The sequence below is a fragment of the Taeniopygia guttata genome, chromosome 3 (genome assembly GCF_048771995.1).
Source record: "Taeniopygia guttata chromosome 3, bTaeGut7.mat, whole genome shotgun sequence".
In the NCBI taxonomy this organism is placed as follows: Eukaryota; Metazoa; Chordata; class Aves; order Passeriformes; family Estrildidae; genus Taeniopygia; species Taeniopygia guttata.
This window is the reverse complement of record NC_133027.1, coordinates 82,439,550-82,451,534: the sequence shown is the minus strand read 5'-3', so window position 1 is coordinate 82,451,534 and position 11,985 is coordinate 82,439,550. Positions and strand designations below refer to the sequence as shown.

Sequence of the window (11,985 nt, the reverse complement as noted above, 5' to 3'; positions counted from 1 at the left end):
GCTGGTGCACACCTGTCCCATAAATATCCAAAGAGCTGATGGAACAACCTAAGCAGGAGGTTTGGACTTCTCTGTCCCTCTGTCTGTGGGGTGATAGAGACAGGAGGAGGAAGAGGGCAAGGGATGGAACAGGGCTCCTGGCTGACAGGAGAGCAGGAGGGAGGCAGGAAGGAGGCAGCTGCTACAGAGGTAGGCAGGGTGGTAGGTCTCCATTTTATCGATCAATCATGTTGTGTTGTCCGGGCATGCCAAGGATGAGCAAGCAGGGGTCCCTGCTCAGAGCTGGCAGAGACCTTGGCTTTGATGGGGTGCTCCCTGGGCTCTTACTGGGTCCTGCGGCCTGCAGAGCTACGTACCCATGGTTGCCACAGGGGGCTGACAGGGCTGTCAGGAACTGCAGAGGGCTGGGGGGACTAGAGAAGGTGAGAGCAGGGATGGGTTGAACTTTGTCTAATGAGATGAGATGGGGCGTGAAAACATCCATTAAGTGCCTGTAGGACATGGTTCTTCTTCCTTCCGGTTAAAAAAGAGCAAACCTTGCGGGATACAGGGATAGAAAAAAGCTGACTGATGTGAACTTGCAATCTAATTAAGGATTGCTAGGACCTTTGAAGGTGATGGATACGATCTTGTCAAGCAGCAGAAGGGCCATGCAAGGTGAGGAGGAGAGCGGGCAGCTGTTTCTTCTGAAGATGTGACAGCCCAGACCCTCTCCCGTAGTTTCCTGATTGTTCCTTATTGTCCACTGAAGTGCTGATGTCCAAATCTCATGAGTAGCAGTGAGAAAAATGCTGGGGACCGCAGCTTCTCTGGATGGCTTCTTTTTTGTGGGATGACTACTACAAGTTGAACCTTTATTTTAAGGACTGGGCTTCTTAATCGTACAGTTTGCCAATGGAGGTGTTTTAGTGGACCCCAGGACATCAGGGAGGGGCTGCAGGAGGTGTTTTTGCTTATTAGTATTATTTCAGATAATCTGAGCAAAACGAAGGCTCAGATCATCCCGCACCTATTTCTGAGAGGGGCGCCGGGCTGAGAGGCTCAGTGCCCCGCGGGACCGCGTCCCTGCCCCGGCGAGGGCGGGGAGCGCCGCAGCCCCCCGGAGCCCCTGGCGGGCTACCCCTAGCAAGGCCGCGCCCCTGCGGGGATCGCCAGCCCGGGACACCTCTCCGTGCTCTGCGATCGGTGCTGGGAGCCGGGGCCGGTGAGCCCTCGCAGCCGCAGCTCCCCGGGGCGGTGGGGTCGGGCGGGGCCGTGCCGGGGTCCCCCCGCCCCCGGCGGCGGGAGCAGGGCAGGGGTGAGCGGGCAGGGGTGAGCGGGGAGGGGTGAGCGGGCAGGGCGGGCCGGGTCGGGGGCTGCCTGCGGTTTGGGGCGGCGGGAGGCGGGATGTCCCGGGGAGGGAGCGGGGATGTGCAGGCACACGCAGCCGCTGGCAGGCGGCCGGGGCTGCACGGCGGCGGCGGCGGCGGCGGCGGGCGGAGAGCGGCGCGGCACACGCGGCAGCAGCTCCCTCCGCAGCCCCGCGCCTCCCCAGCCCCGCCGCCGCCGCACCGGGCATGGCCGTCCCCCGCCGCCGCGCCCCGCGATAGCCCCGCGAGCCGCCGTGTCGCCGAGGTGAGCAGGGGCCGGGGACCCGCAGCGCCCCGGCCCCGCCGACCCCCTTTTCCCCGCCGCCGCCCCGGCCGCAGGGGCACCGGCGGGGCACCGCGGACAGCCCTGGGGTGGGGCGGGGTTGGGGGGAAGGCGAGCACCCCCGTGGCCGTGTCCCTCCGGGGGGCACTGGGCTTGGGGTGGTCCCAAAGCCCCGGGAGGAGGGGGGCGGGGGGACAGGCGCGGCGACCCGCAGCGGCGCGGCAACCCCTCGGGGTTCCCACCCTTGCCCCCGGACACCAGCCCGGAGGGGTCCCGATAGCCTTCGGACTTGGAGCAGTGCTGATAGCCCTCGTCCTGGGGATGTCCCTGCTAGTCCCCAAACGCACAGAGGTCCCCGATACCCTCGAAATGGAGGTTAATAGACTCGGGGTCGTACTCGCAGCACCCGGAGGTCTGGTAGCCCCCAGCCCGGCCAGGCAGAGGTGGACGAGTGGGATGGAGGGAGCTCCCTCACCCGTGTCGTTGTGACCCCCAAAGCCAGGCCTGCCCAGGTGGGAGCTGCTCACACCTCTCCCTGGCACCAGCTGCCTCCCAGGATGCCGGGGTCCGGGACGACCCTGGGGGTTCTGCTGGGAGCAGCACCCATGGGGTGACTAGGTCGGGAGGCCTGAGAGGCTATGCCTCAAGTGGGGAGCTGTTGGGGAAAATCAGCCTTTGCAACAGGGAAGAAAACAGTCTTTGCAATGGCATATGATTGGAGCTTATGCTTCTCACAGCCCTGAAGGAATATGATACTCCTCAGCCCTAAATTATTTTATAAGTTTCATAGCAATTGCTTCACCCTCCCCTGAAATGAAGCAGCTGTTTGCCACTGCCCAGTGTTTAGGGGCATGAGGCAAAGGAGGGTCCTGAAAGCATTTTGTCAAAGGGACTGTGGGGAGGGAGGATGCAGCAATCGATGGTGGGACTTGGCTGGGGAAGTGGCAGTAACATCCTGTAGCCCCTCTGAAAATGCTGCATCTTTCGGTGGTGGTGGTTTGTTTGCTGGAAAGATGCTTCAAACAACATCATTGCTTTTATGGGCTATTATGTCCAGTCCAGGCAGGTGAAGCTCTTAGCAGGGACCCCAAAACCTCTTCCTGCAATGCGTGTGTACATGTGAGTGGGAGGACTTATGTCCCCATCTTAGAAGTCTCTCACACAACTATGGACCAAACATAACCTTGCAGAACTGGAAGTGGAATGGCCCCTGTTCATCACACCCACGCAGCTGGATAGAGTCTGCTCTATACCTTCGCCATTCTCTTAACAGAACTGTTTAACCCCTCCCATCTCATTACAGTAATGTATTTATGATATCACCCTTGAATTTCCTGCCCTTAACAACCCCAGAAGGCTGGGAGGGAGTGAAGCATTTTTGGAAAGTATTTAATGCTACTTCAAGAGGGCAGGAGGCCATTGGAAAATAGATGGGTGCAGGAATCTTGGGCTGACGGGGCTCTCTGTAGGGCAGCTGAGGAAAAGGACCGAACCGCACCTAGTGAGAAGTGTGTGTTCACATTTCCTGCCTGGGGCTGCAGCCCAGCTCTAGTGCCTGTTGCTACACTCTCTTGCTTGGACAATGAAAGAGGGCTGCTGTTTTTTTGCCTGCTCCTCTGCTAGATCTACTGGACTCCCTACTCTCCTTGCAGGGTTTGAAAAGCAGCCTGGGCACTGTGAAGAACACTCAGCCCATCTATTCATTCAAATGTGCACAGGAGGACCTTATTTAACGTGAAGCTGAAGCGTCCCAGATCTAGGGAGGGAAGATGAAGGTCCCCACAGCTGGGTGGGTATTTCTCCTGACAGCAGCTCCAAGATGTGCTGTAACAGCCTGAGCCATTACACACACAGGATTGAGTGTGCACCCTAGATTCTGCTATATACACATTTTCAAAAGCTTTTTAATTCTTAGTGCCCCAACACTGACTTAGAGGAAGGAGTCTGGATGGAACAGAGGGGAGTGTGGTGACAAAGCTGTATAAAACTGGATGTTTCAACTCAAACTCCCAGGCAGTAGAGAGGAGCTGTGGTGTCAGCCAAAGGATTTTGCTGAGCTTGCTCTTTTTCTCTCTGTAGGTGTTCATCTCGGTGGGGCCACACTGACCATGCTCAGGAGCTTCTGTCTCCAGCTCATGTCCTTGATTTGGATCCTCTTGGCCCATCACCAGCTTGTGCAAGGTGAGTCTCTGAACACATGGGTCTTTCTCTTTCGTTTCCATCTTTCCAAACCTGTCCTTGGCATTGCTGAAGTCTCCTCAGTTTTCCATGCAAAATTGAGATGGTCTGACTTGGAAAAGCAGAAAATGCTTTTGGAAAAGCAGTCATTAATCACCCGGGGTATGACACTGGAAACTCTTGCCCAAAGGGGTGGCAATGCCTGAGCAGACTGACAGAGATATTTCTGCTGCTCTGGCTCTCTCAGTTAGGGCTAATGGGTTCCCAAATTTCCAGCTTGCTCAGGGGAATGAAGGTCCCTAAAGTGAACAGCTAACTCTGGGTTCAATGAGACAAAATCCTTCCCAAAGATTAGTTTGCTCTATCCCTTCTCTGGATAAGCAATGAATTCCCAAAGCCTTGTGCCAGGAGAGATGGTTACAAATAGGAAAGGTTTGGGGCTGAGCAGTCCCAGGATGCTGCTCCAGCTCCATAGTGACTTGTTTTAGGAGGCTCTTACCCTGTGCAGTGGGACCTGCTGCCTACTGCAGCAAAATTGCATGCACAGGGGATTTCTTCCCCTGCTCATTTTCCCAGGCAGCACAAGATGCTGCTTGGGAAAGCCTGAGCGCATCTCTAGGCATGGGGGCTTTAATCTGTTTTAGTCCAGGATGGAGGGGCTCAGGTAAGGACATCCACCTCCTGGGCCTGGCCTGCACAAGACTTGCACAAGACTTCTGGAGAAACCCCCCCTGCTTCTTGACATCTGCTCTAGTTCTGCTGCTTATGGAGCCAGAGTGAACCAGCTCATCTCTGGAGCTAAGATGCAAGCGAGTGATGGGGAAGAGGGGAAGGTGGAGATGAAAGGGAACACCTGGCACAAAGGAGAGAATAAGAAATGGCACAGTGAGGCCATGGCTCAGTTACAGCTTCTATGGCTTTTAAATAAATAAACAGAACTGGATACCTGGCCCCGTGTGATGCCAAGTCCTGCTTCCCTGTGCTGGAAGGGGAGTTCTGTTAACTGGGTCCTGGAAGAGGGCAGGAGCCCCTGTCACACCACTCTGTGCCAATAGCTGTCCTTGGAGATGGTAACATCCTGGGAGGTAAAGAACCATTCTTTCCATTTCCATCCTTGGTCCCTTTGCGCCCCTTGCAGTACTTGGCCCTGAGCTTTCTCACCATACTTACTGCAAGACTGTGAGACGAGGTCCCAGATGGGTCAGTCCCTATTACACATATTGTCTTAATGCACAGGCAACCCCAGCTCTTGCCTAGAAGGGCCCAAAATCTAAGGGAGGCAGCAGAGAAAAGGTGGGGAAGATGACCAGAGACTGAGTAGTTTTGAAGCAGAGCTCCATTTCTCAATAAAGACAGTGTTATAGACAGTGGACTGTGAAATCTTCATTTCTTGTGTGGCATCCAGTGAGTGAAAGGAAGGTCCCCCACCCTACAGTTCTGGGGACAGGTAGGCTAAGCACTTAAGGAAACACCTAGGGCCATGGGCAGATCTGGAATCATCTATAGTTCTCTGCTTAATCCAAGTCCACATGTCTCTTGTCTTGTAGGGGATGACTGCAGTGAGCGCTGCAATCTCGCCCATGGCTGCTGTGACCAGGATGGGAAGTGCAGGTATGGCTTGTGTTTGGCTCTCTGCTGCTCCTGACTGTAACTGCTCTCCCTCCCTTGACATTGTGTCCCTGGTGCCTACTCTCCTGCCTGGAGCTGAAGCACCTCCTCCTCCACTCACCCACACCAGGAACCGATCACTCTGCTCTCTTCTTACTTGACACCCTCTGGAGTGAGAGATTTTGATGCCTCAGCCTCTTGCTGGTCCCCTCTAGCCTTTGCTCCAGTGCTTCCAGGGTGCCCACCTTCACCCACTGACCACTGTTATTCTGCTGAGCCCTTTTTGTCTAGAGGGAAGCCCAGGATAGCCTGGCCATGCCTGGGTGATGGGAAGCAGCCTTTAGGTTCAGATATGATGGGTGAATGTCATCAGGCAGCAGGGCAGGCTCGCTTGGCCTCATCGCTGATTGAGGTGGAGGTGCTCTCCCTGAGGCATGGAAGAGAAGGGCTTCCAGCCATCCATATAACTCAGGGCTTCAGAGGTCCCCTCTCAGAAGCCTGAGCTGTGGTGGGGATCTCCGGATGTTTTCAAAAAGGGTTTACCAGCAAGCTGTGAGCTACAGCAGCAGAAGTGGTACTTGGCATCCCAGCTCCAGCTGGTGCTCAGATCCCGCAGGATCAAAGCTCAGAGCCTGATCCTGCACTTCAGCCTGGGGAGCACCCATATATCCGCTGCCTGTTGTCCCACTGTAGGGCCGTCTGGAGCACCACTCTAAAAGGCAGCACCGGGAGGCAAAGGCTGATTTGGGCTGGCTGGGACACCAGCCCAAAGCCAGCCTTTACAAGGGGACAGACTGCCCAATGCCATCCTGTTCTCACCAGAGCATGGTCAATCCCCTTTCACAGAACAGCCCCTGTTGTCACACCACACCTGGGCCACTTGTTCTTGCTGGCTGCTGCACCAGGGAGTGTCCAGCTCTGGTTTGGCTGGGCCCCCGTTTGCAGCTGCATAGGGCTCCTCCCTGAGCCCTTGAGCCCTTTCAGCAGCTGTGGCTGGTTGGGGGAGCATGGTGCTGCAAAGCCCCAGTGAGAAAGGCCATATGTCACCATGTGGCAGGTGTCCCAGCTGCAGATCTTTCCGCACGTGAGTTGCTGCTGCTGATTTCAGGCCTCCAGAGCATTTGCTGAATCTTGTGGCTTGGCAGTATCTCAAAATCACCTCAAATTCAGGGAGACTTGGCTGCTTACCTGGCCCCTTTCCTGGCAATTTTTAGGTTGGCTAGCTCCCTTTTGGAGAAGTGGAAGAGTTGGTAGCACCTGCTCCTTGCAGGTACTGGGGGGTAGGGGTGTAAACATCCCTTTGCTCAGGGCTGTCCAGGTATGAATGTATTTCCCCAGACTATAACAGGCACATGGTATCACCTCCAGTCCCATTGAAAAGCCTCTAATTAATATATGTGTACATGTATATATATTATATATATATATGGGGGTTTTTTTGTTTTTTTTTTTTTTTTTGTTTTGTTTTTGGTTTTTTTTTTTAACCATTTTCCTCACTCCTCATCTCTTTGGAACAACATACAAAAGCAGCCATCCCAGGTTTGGGCCTGTGCAAGTGCAGCTTGGGCCAGCTCAAAAAAACTGCAGTCACCACACATTGTGCTTAAATGAGCCCCAGCCATGAAAATGAACCCCCTTCCTTACTCTAGGAACTTATGTTGTTTTTGTTGGGTTCCATTTTGTGCTGGTTTGAGTATATCTTTTGTTGTGGCTTGGTGCCACCTCCTCTGAGCTCTCATCTTGTTATCACTTGCTTTCTGCCTTGGAGCTGGCAGGTCTGAGGGATGCCTGCCCCTGGAGCAATGCAGCTTGGCTTTGCTTAGGCATTGCCAGTGCCCTGCTCTTCTGGGGCCAGAAGGCTCGTTGTGTGCTGCACTGCCCTTGTGAGCTGGCTGATAAGACTGTTCTGTGCACCAGCCATAGCAAGCAAGGTTTCACAGCTGGCTTACTGTGCACTCCAGACAAAAAATGACACACATTATAATGCAAAGAGGAGCAGTGAAACACACGGACCTCAGCAGCCTCTTGACCCTTTCCCTCAGGAAGCTCAGGGTTAGGGATGGGCTCCTCTCTGCCTGTCAAAGTGGCTGCCTGCTGTGGGAGGCAGAATTGCTGAGCTAGTGCAGTGGTGTATACAGAGCGGCTTGTTGGAGGAGATCAGAGGGATGTGGGCAGTTAAAGTGAAGTTGCTGAGCTCTGTTGCTGGCCACTGACCCTCCCTGGCTGCAGGGGGTGTCTGCTCCTCCTCTGTCTGCTTGCTTCCTTGCACAGATGAGATGTCAGTACTTACCTCCGGAGGAGGGAGCTAGGAGGTCCATGGGGCCTTTGGGAGGGTATCTGAGCACTGCTGTCTCTGTAGGGGCCCTGCACAGCAGGTAGCCAGCTTTTCTGCAGCCCCTGCTTGGATTTGATTTGATTATTTGATTTTATTTGATTATGCTGCTATGCCCTGTCCTCCTGCAGGTGTGATCCAGGCTGGGAGGGGGAGTACTGCGAGGAGTGCGTGCGTATGCCAGGCTGTCTTCACGGGACGTGCCACCAGCCTTGGCAGTGCATCTGTCACACTGGCTGGGCTGGCAAGTTCTGTGACAAAGGTGAGTTGTGGGCTCGGTATCCCCGCCTCTGGTGCTGAGGGCAGAAGCCCAGCACACCCTCATGGATATGTCAGCTGGCATAGCCAGAAGCCATCTGGGTGATGCCGTTTTGGCCGCTTGGGAGATGGGATGTTGCCTGGTAGCCACAGCTGGGACCATTCTGTTCCTGCAAGAGAGGTCAGACTGCTGACACTTGTTCCCTGGCTGTATGGCAGGAGCTGGTGTGAAGCTGGCTGGCCTCAGGAAATGGAGCAGATGAACTCATTGCATTTCCCATGCTGCATCAGGACTCCAAGCAGCATTCCCTGCTTTCCCCAAGGCTTCCTGCCTTCAGCAGGCATCTGGGGGACTCCCCTTCTCCCTTCTCCCCTTCTCCCTTCTCCCCTTCTCCCTAGGGACTTGTCTGTACGACGGGGTCTCCACTGGTCAGACAGTTGGCGTGCACTGCATCTTCACAACCACACAGGCACTGCACTTCTGTTGCTGCAGTTGCCTATTGGAGGGGAGAAGAGAGAAGCTCTTTCCACTTATCCATCCCCAGGGGGTTCTGTGGGTTGTGTTTGCACTGAGTTGGCCACATCAATCCTCTTTTCTCCCTAACTGACACTATCTTTTTCCCCTCAGACATACACATCTGTGAACACCAGTCCCCCTGCCAGAACGGGGCACAGTGCATCTACGATCGAGATGGGGAGTACTCCTGCCTGTGTCCAGAAGGTTTCCATGGGAAGGACTGTGAGATGAAAACAGGGCCATGTGAGAAGGCAGGGTGAGACACTGCAGTGAGATTATAGACAGCATTAACTTTGGGTCACACACTGCCAAGTGGAGGTCCAGCTTGGCTCATTACCTGTGAATTTCCATATAGTAATGAAGTTAAGCCAAAATCACCTTTGGCTTTGGTTTAGCAGCATGCACTGCGTGGTCCCACCAGGGTAAGGGCTTTGTTGCAATCTGAACAGATTCCTGTCCCTGCTGTAGGAGGACAGGAATCTGTTCATCATGCCTGGGACATCCTATCTCCCAAGCAGCCAAACTGCTGTAGGTGTGATGAGCTGACATCCATGATGCCTTTGGGGAGTATCAGGAGGGCATGTTTCCTCTTCAGATCATTTGGCTGAAGACCTTCCCTGGTGGGTGGTGGGCCTGTGCACAGCCACAGCCTTTGAGGAGGTCCCATGGCCTCTCACTGACGGAAACAGGAACTCCCATCCAGTCTTCTCCTAGAGATAGCTGCTCCCACGGAGAGAACTGGACACACTGACCATGCAAGCAGCTCTGCGTGTTTACCTCAGGTACACACCTGGGGTGGGGGAAGCTGCTTGGTCTCCAGGGCCATGACCTATCCTCGCTTTCTCCACACAGGTCTCCGTGCAAGAATGGTGGGCAATGTCAAGATGAAAATGGCTTTGCCAGTAACTTCACCTGCCGGTGTCTCGCTGGCTTTGTGGGGGCTCTCTGTGAGCACGATGTGGATGACTGCCTGATGCGCCCCTGTGCTAATGGGGCCACCTGCCACGATGGTGTCAACCGCTTCTCCTGCCAGTGCCAGGTGGGCTTTGAAGGGCGTTTCTGCACCATCAATATCAATGACTGCGCCAGCCAGCCGTGCAAAAACGGAGCAAAGTGCTATGACCGCATCAATGACTATGACTGCTTGTGTCCTGACCGTTTCACTGGCAAAACCTGTGAGATCTCCATCCCTGAGCCCACCTGGTCTCCTCCCTACTACCCTGCAAACCATGAGAATGCTGGAGGTTTGAAAAGCACCACTAGTGAGACGCCAGGGGTGACACAGCCAGAGCCGATCAGGACTGTGGTCACAGGGCAGCGTGTGGCCAACCACAGCGAGAAAGAGCCAGGGGGAGGGTTGTTGAAAATCTCTGTGAAGGAGGTGGTGACCCAAAGGGACTCAGGGCTGAGTGAAGCCCAGCTGGTGACAGTGCTGGTGTTTGGGGTGCTGACAGCAGTGCTGGTCCTCATCACTGTCCTGCTAATGCTGAGGAACTGGCAGAGAGGCCGTCAAAGGTCGAACTGGTGCCAAAGCCCTTCTCAGGCTGCAAGAAAGCTCCAAGACCAGGAGTGTCAGGTGGGCATGCTCAACACCATCTTGATTGAGCCAAGGAAGACCACAGAGCTGTGAGCTGTGAGGACTCTGAACCAGGCCCTGGCAGGTCATCATGCTGGCAAACCCCTTGAACTACACCCTGCGGAGCCACACCGGCACCGACCGGGCAGCAGGGAAGGGCTCCCAGGGCAGCAAACATGTCAACAAAACCCTGGGTGTTGAGCATTGGTGTGATGGCCCTGCCTGGGTCTGAGCTGTCTCCTGTGGCTGGCTCAGCTGGCACCCACGGCATTTGAAGGCGGGGCTGTGTTGGGCCAGCCCTGCAGGGGAGCAATGGTGTCCTGCCTGCCGCAGCCCGTGCCACACAGGCACCGCTGTCATCTGACTCCAGCACTCAGAAACAGAATAGGTAGTGCTGAGGAGGGCACAGCCCTCTTGCAAGCCCAAATACTGCCAGACCCTTTGTAACTCCTCTCTGTGACTACAGGAAGGGGCTTTATCCTAATTTCTGCTGGTGTTGGGATGCTTCTTCTGGGGCCTTTGGGACAGTTATAACTGCATGGGTCTCCCTGCCACAGTACTGTATGGGGTAGTTCCTGGCTGTTTCTGGAAGCTGTCATTTCAGATGCCATGTCCCTAGGGAGTGAGCAAACACCCTTGCTCCCTGGCCTTGTGGTTCTGTAAAAAGAGACTTCAAAAATCATTGCAGGTCTCATGCTCTTCTTCTGCCCCGGCTGATGCACCCTCCTCTTGCTGTCAGACTTGGGGGTTACAGACATGTTCCGTACTTTCCTCCTGATAATCCAGGGATCTCTATGACTCACTTACTAAGCCGTCCTTTCTGGTCTGGCCACAAATGACCAAGATCCTTTGCCTCTGCAGTGGGCTCTTCTGCCTCACTATTTGCTCTCCTCTGGGCCTGAGCTGATCCTTCTCATATGTCCTCATAGGTGAAGCTGGAGATGCCAAGGCTGTGCTGTGGCTGGTTCAGGAGCAATACAGGATCCAGGTCCTCCTTTCCTCTCCCATTCACTCCAAGGCAGGCAGCTGGCTCTAACCTCAAAACAGTCACTGCAGCTTTTCTCATACAAAGAAAGGCTAAACTCCCCACAGTGGATGTGAGCCTGGGATGAACATAGGAAGCAGACACAAAACTGCCTTCTCCATCATTGCTGATGGCAGCAGATGGTCGGGTCACTTACCCTTTGTACGAGGTCTGTTCCTGCCTCTGCTGGTCTGGTGTGCAGCAATCAGTGTCTCTGTCCCAGGACCAGGGATTTCTGTGCCTCCTCATGGATGTAGATGGCTAAGCAGTGGGGCAAAACTCCCCACAACCCCAACCCTACTACTGGCTTGTAGGGTTGCAGAGCTGCATTCAAGGTGGTGTGAAGTGAGCAAAGAAGTGACTGCTCAGGTAGGAGTGAGACCTGGGAGAGGGGACTGGGGCTTCATCAGAAAGATTATTTTTTTAATACACGGATGGATTATGTACCTTTATCAAATAAAATAAGTACAAGCTCAGAAACAGTGTATCAAGAATCATAAAACAATTTAGGTTGCAAGGGACCTCTGAACACCAACCTCCTGCTCTCAGCAGATCCAGGTACATCAGGTTGCTCAGAAACTTGCTGAATATCTCCATCACTTCCCTGAAGAATGCAAACCCAGACTGTGGTACAGGAGTTGTCCTGCCTTATTCTCCACCTGCAGGGATGGGGATGGCTCCTACAGACTCAGGGGAAGGAATGGCACCTACCCCTGGACAGCATAGCAAAGATGTGGGTTAGACATTGCCTTAAGAGTGTTGGGAAGAAGGAGTCCCAGGTGCCTATGGCAAAAGCAAGATCCTAAAACTGACAGCAACTGTGGGTTTTGTGCAGCTGGAAGCAGGGCAGGAGGGATAGA

General features: G+C 54.5%; 1 protein-coding gene across 4 annotated transcripts; it reads left to right on the top strand.

Moving 5' to 3' along the window:
* Positions 1 to 1,154: 1,154 nt before the first annotated feature.
* Positions 1,155 to 11,605, top strand: DLK2 (delta like non-canonical Notch ligand 2). 4 transcript variants are annotated; one of them, XM_072927221.1, is made up of 7 exons: positions 1,282 to 1,297; positions 3,285 to 3,421; positions 3,712 to 3,813; positions 5,358 to 5,421; positions 7,882 to 8,012; positions 8,637 to 8,781; positions 9,378 to 11,605. In XM_072927221.1, exons 3-7 carry the CDS (start codon positions 3,741 to 3,743, stop codon positions 10,153 to 10,155), a joined length of 1,191 nt encoding a protein of 396 aa, XP_072783322.1. In that variant the 5' UTR covers positions 1,282 to 1,297; positions 3,285 to 3,421; positions 3,712 to 3,740; the 3' UTR covers positions 10,156 to 11,605. The 4 variants fall into 4 exon arrangements, with proteins under 4 accessions (XP_030124386.1, XP_072783322.1, XP_072783321.1 ...); XM_072927220.1 differs by lacking the exon at positions 1,282 to 1,297 and adding an exon at positions 1,456 to 1,614; XM_030268526.4 differs by lacking the exon at positions 3,285 to 3,421 and having other exon boundaries at positions 1,155 to 1,297.
* Positions 11,606 to 11,985: the final 380 nt, after the last annotated feature.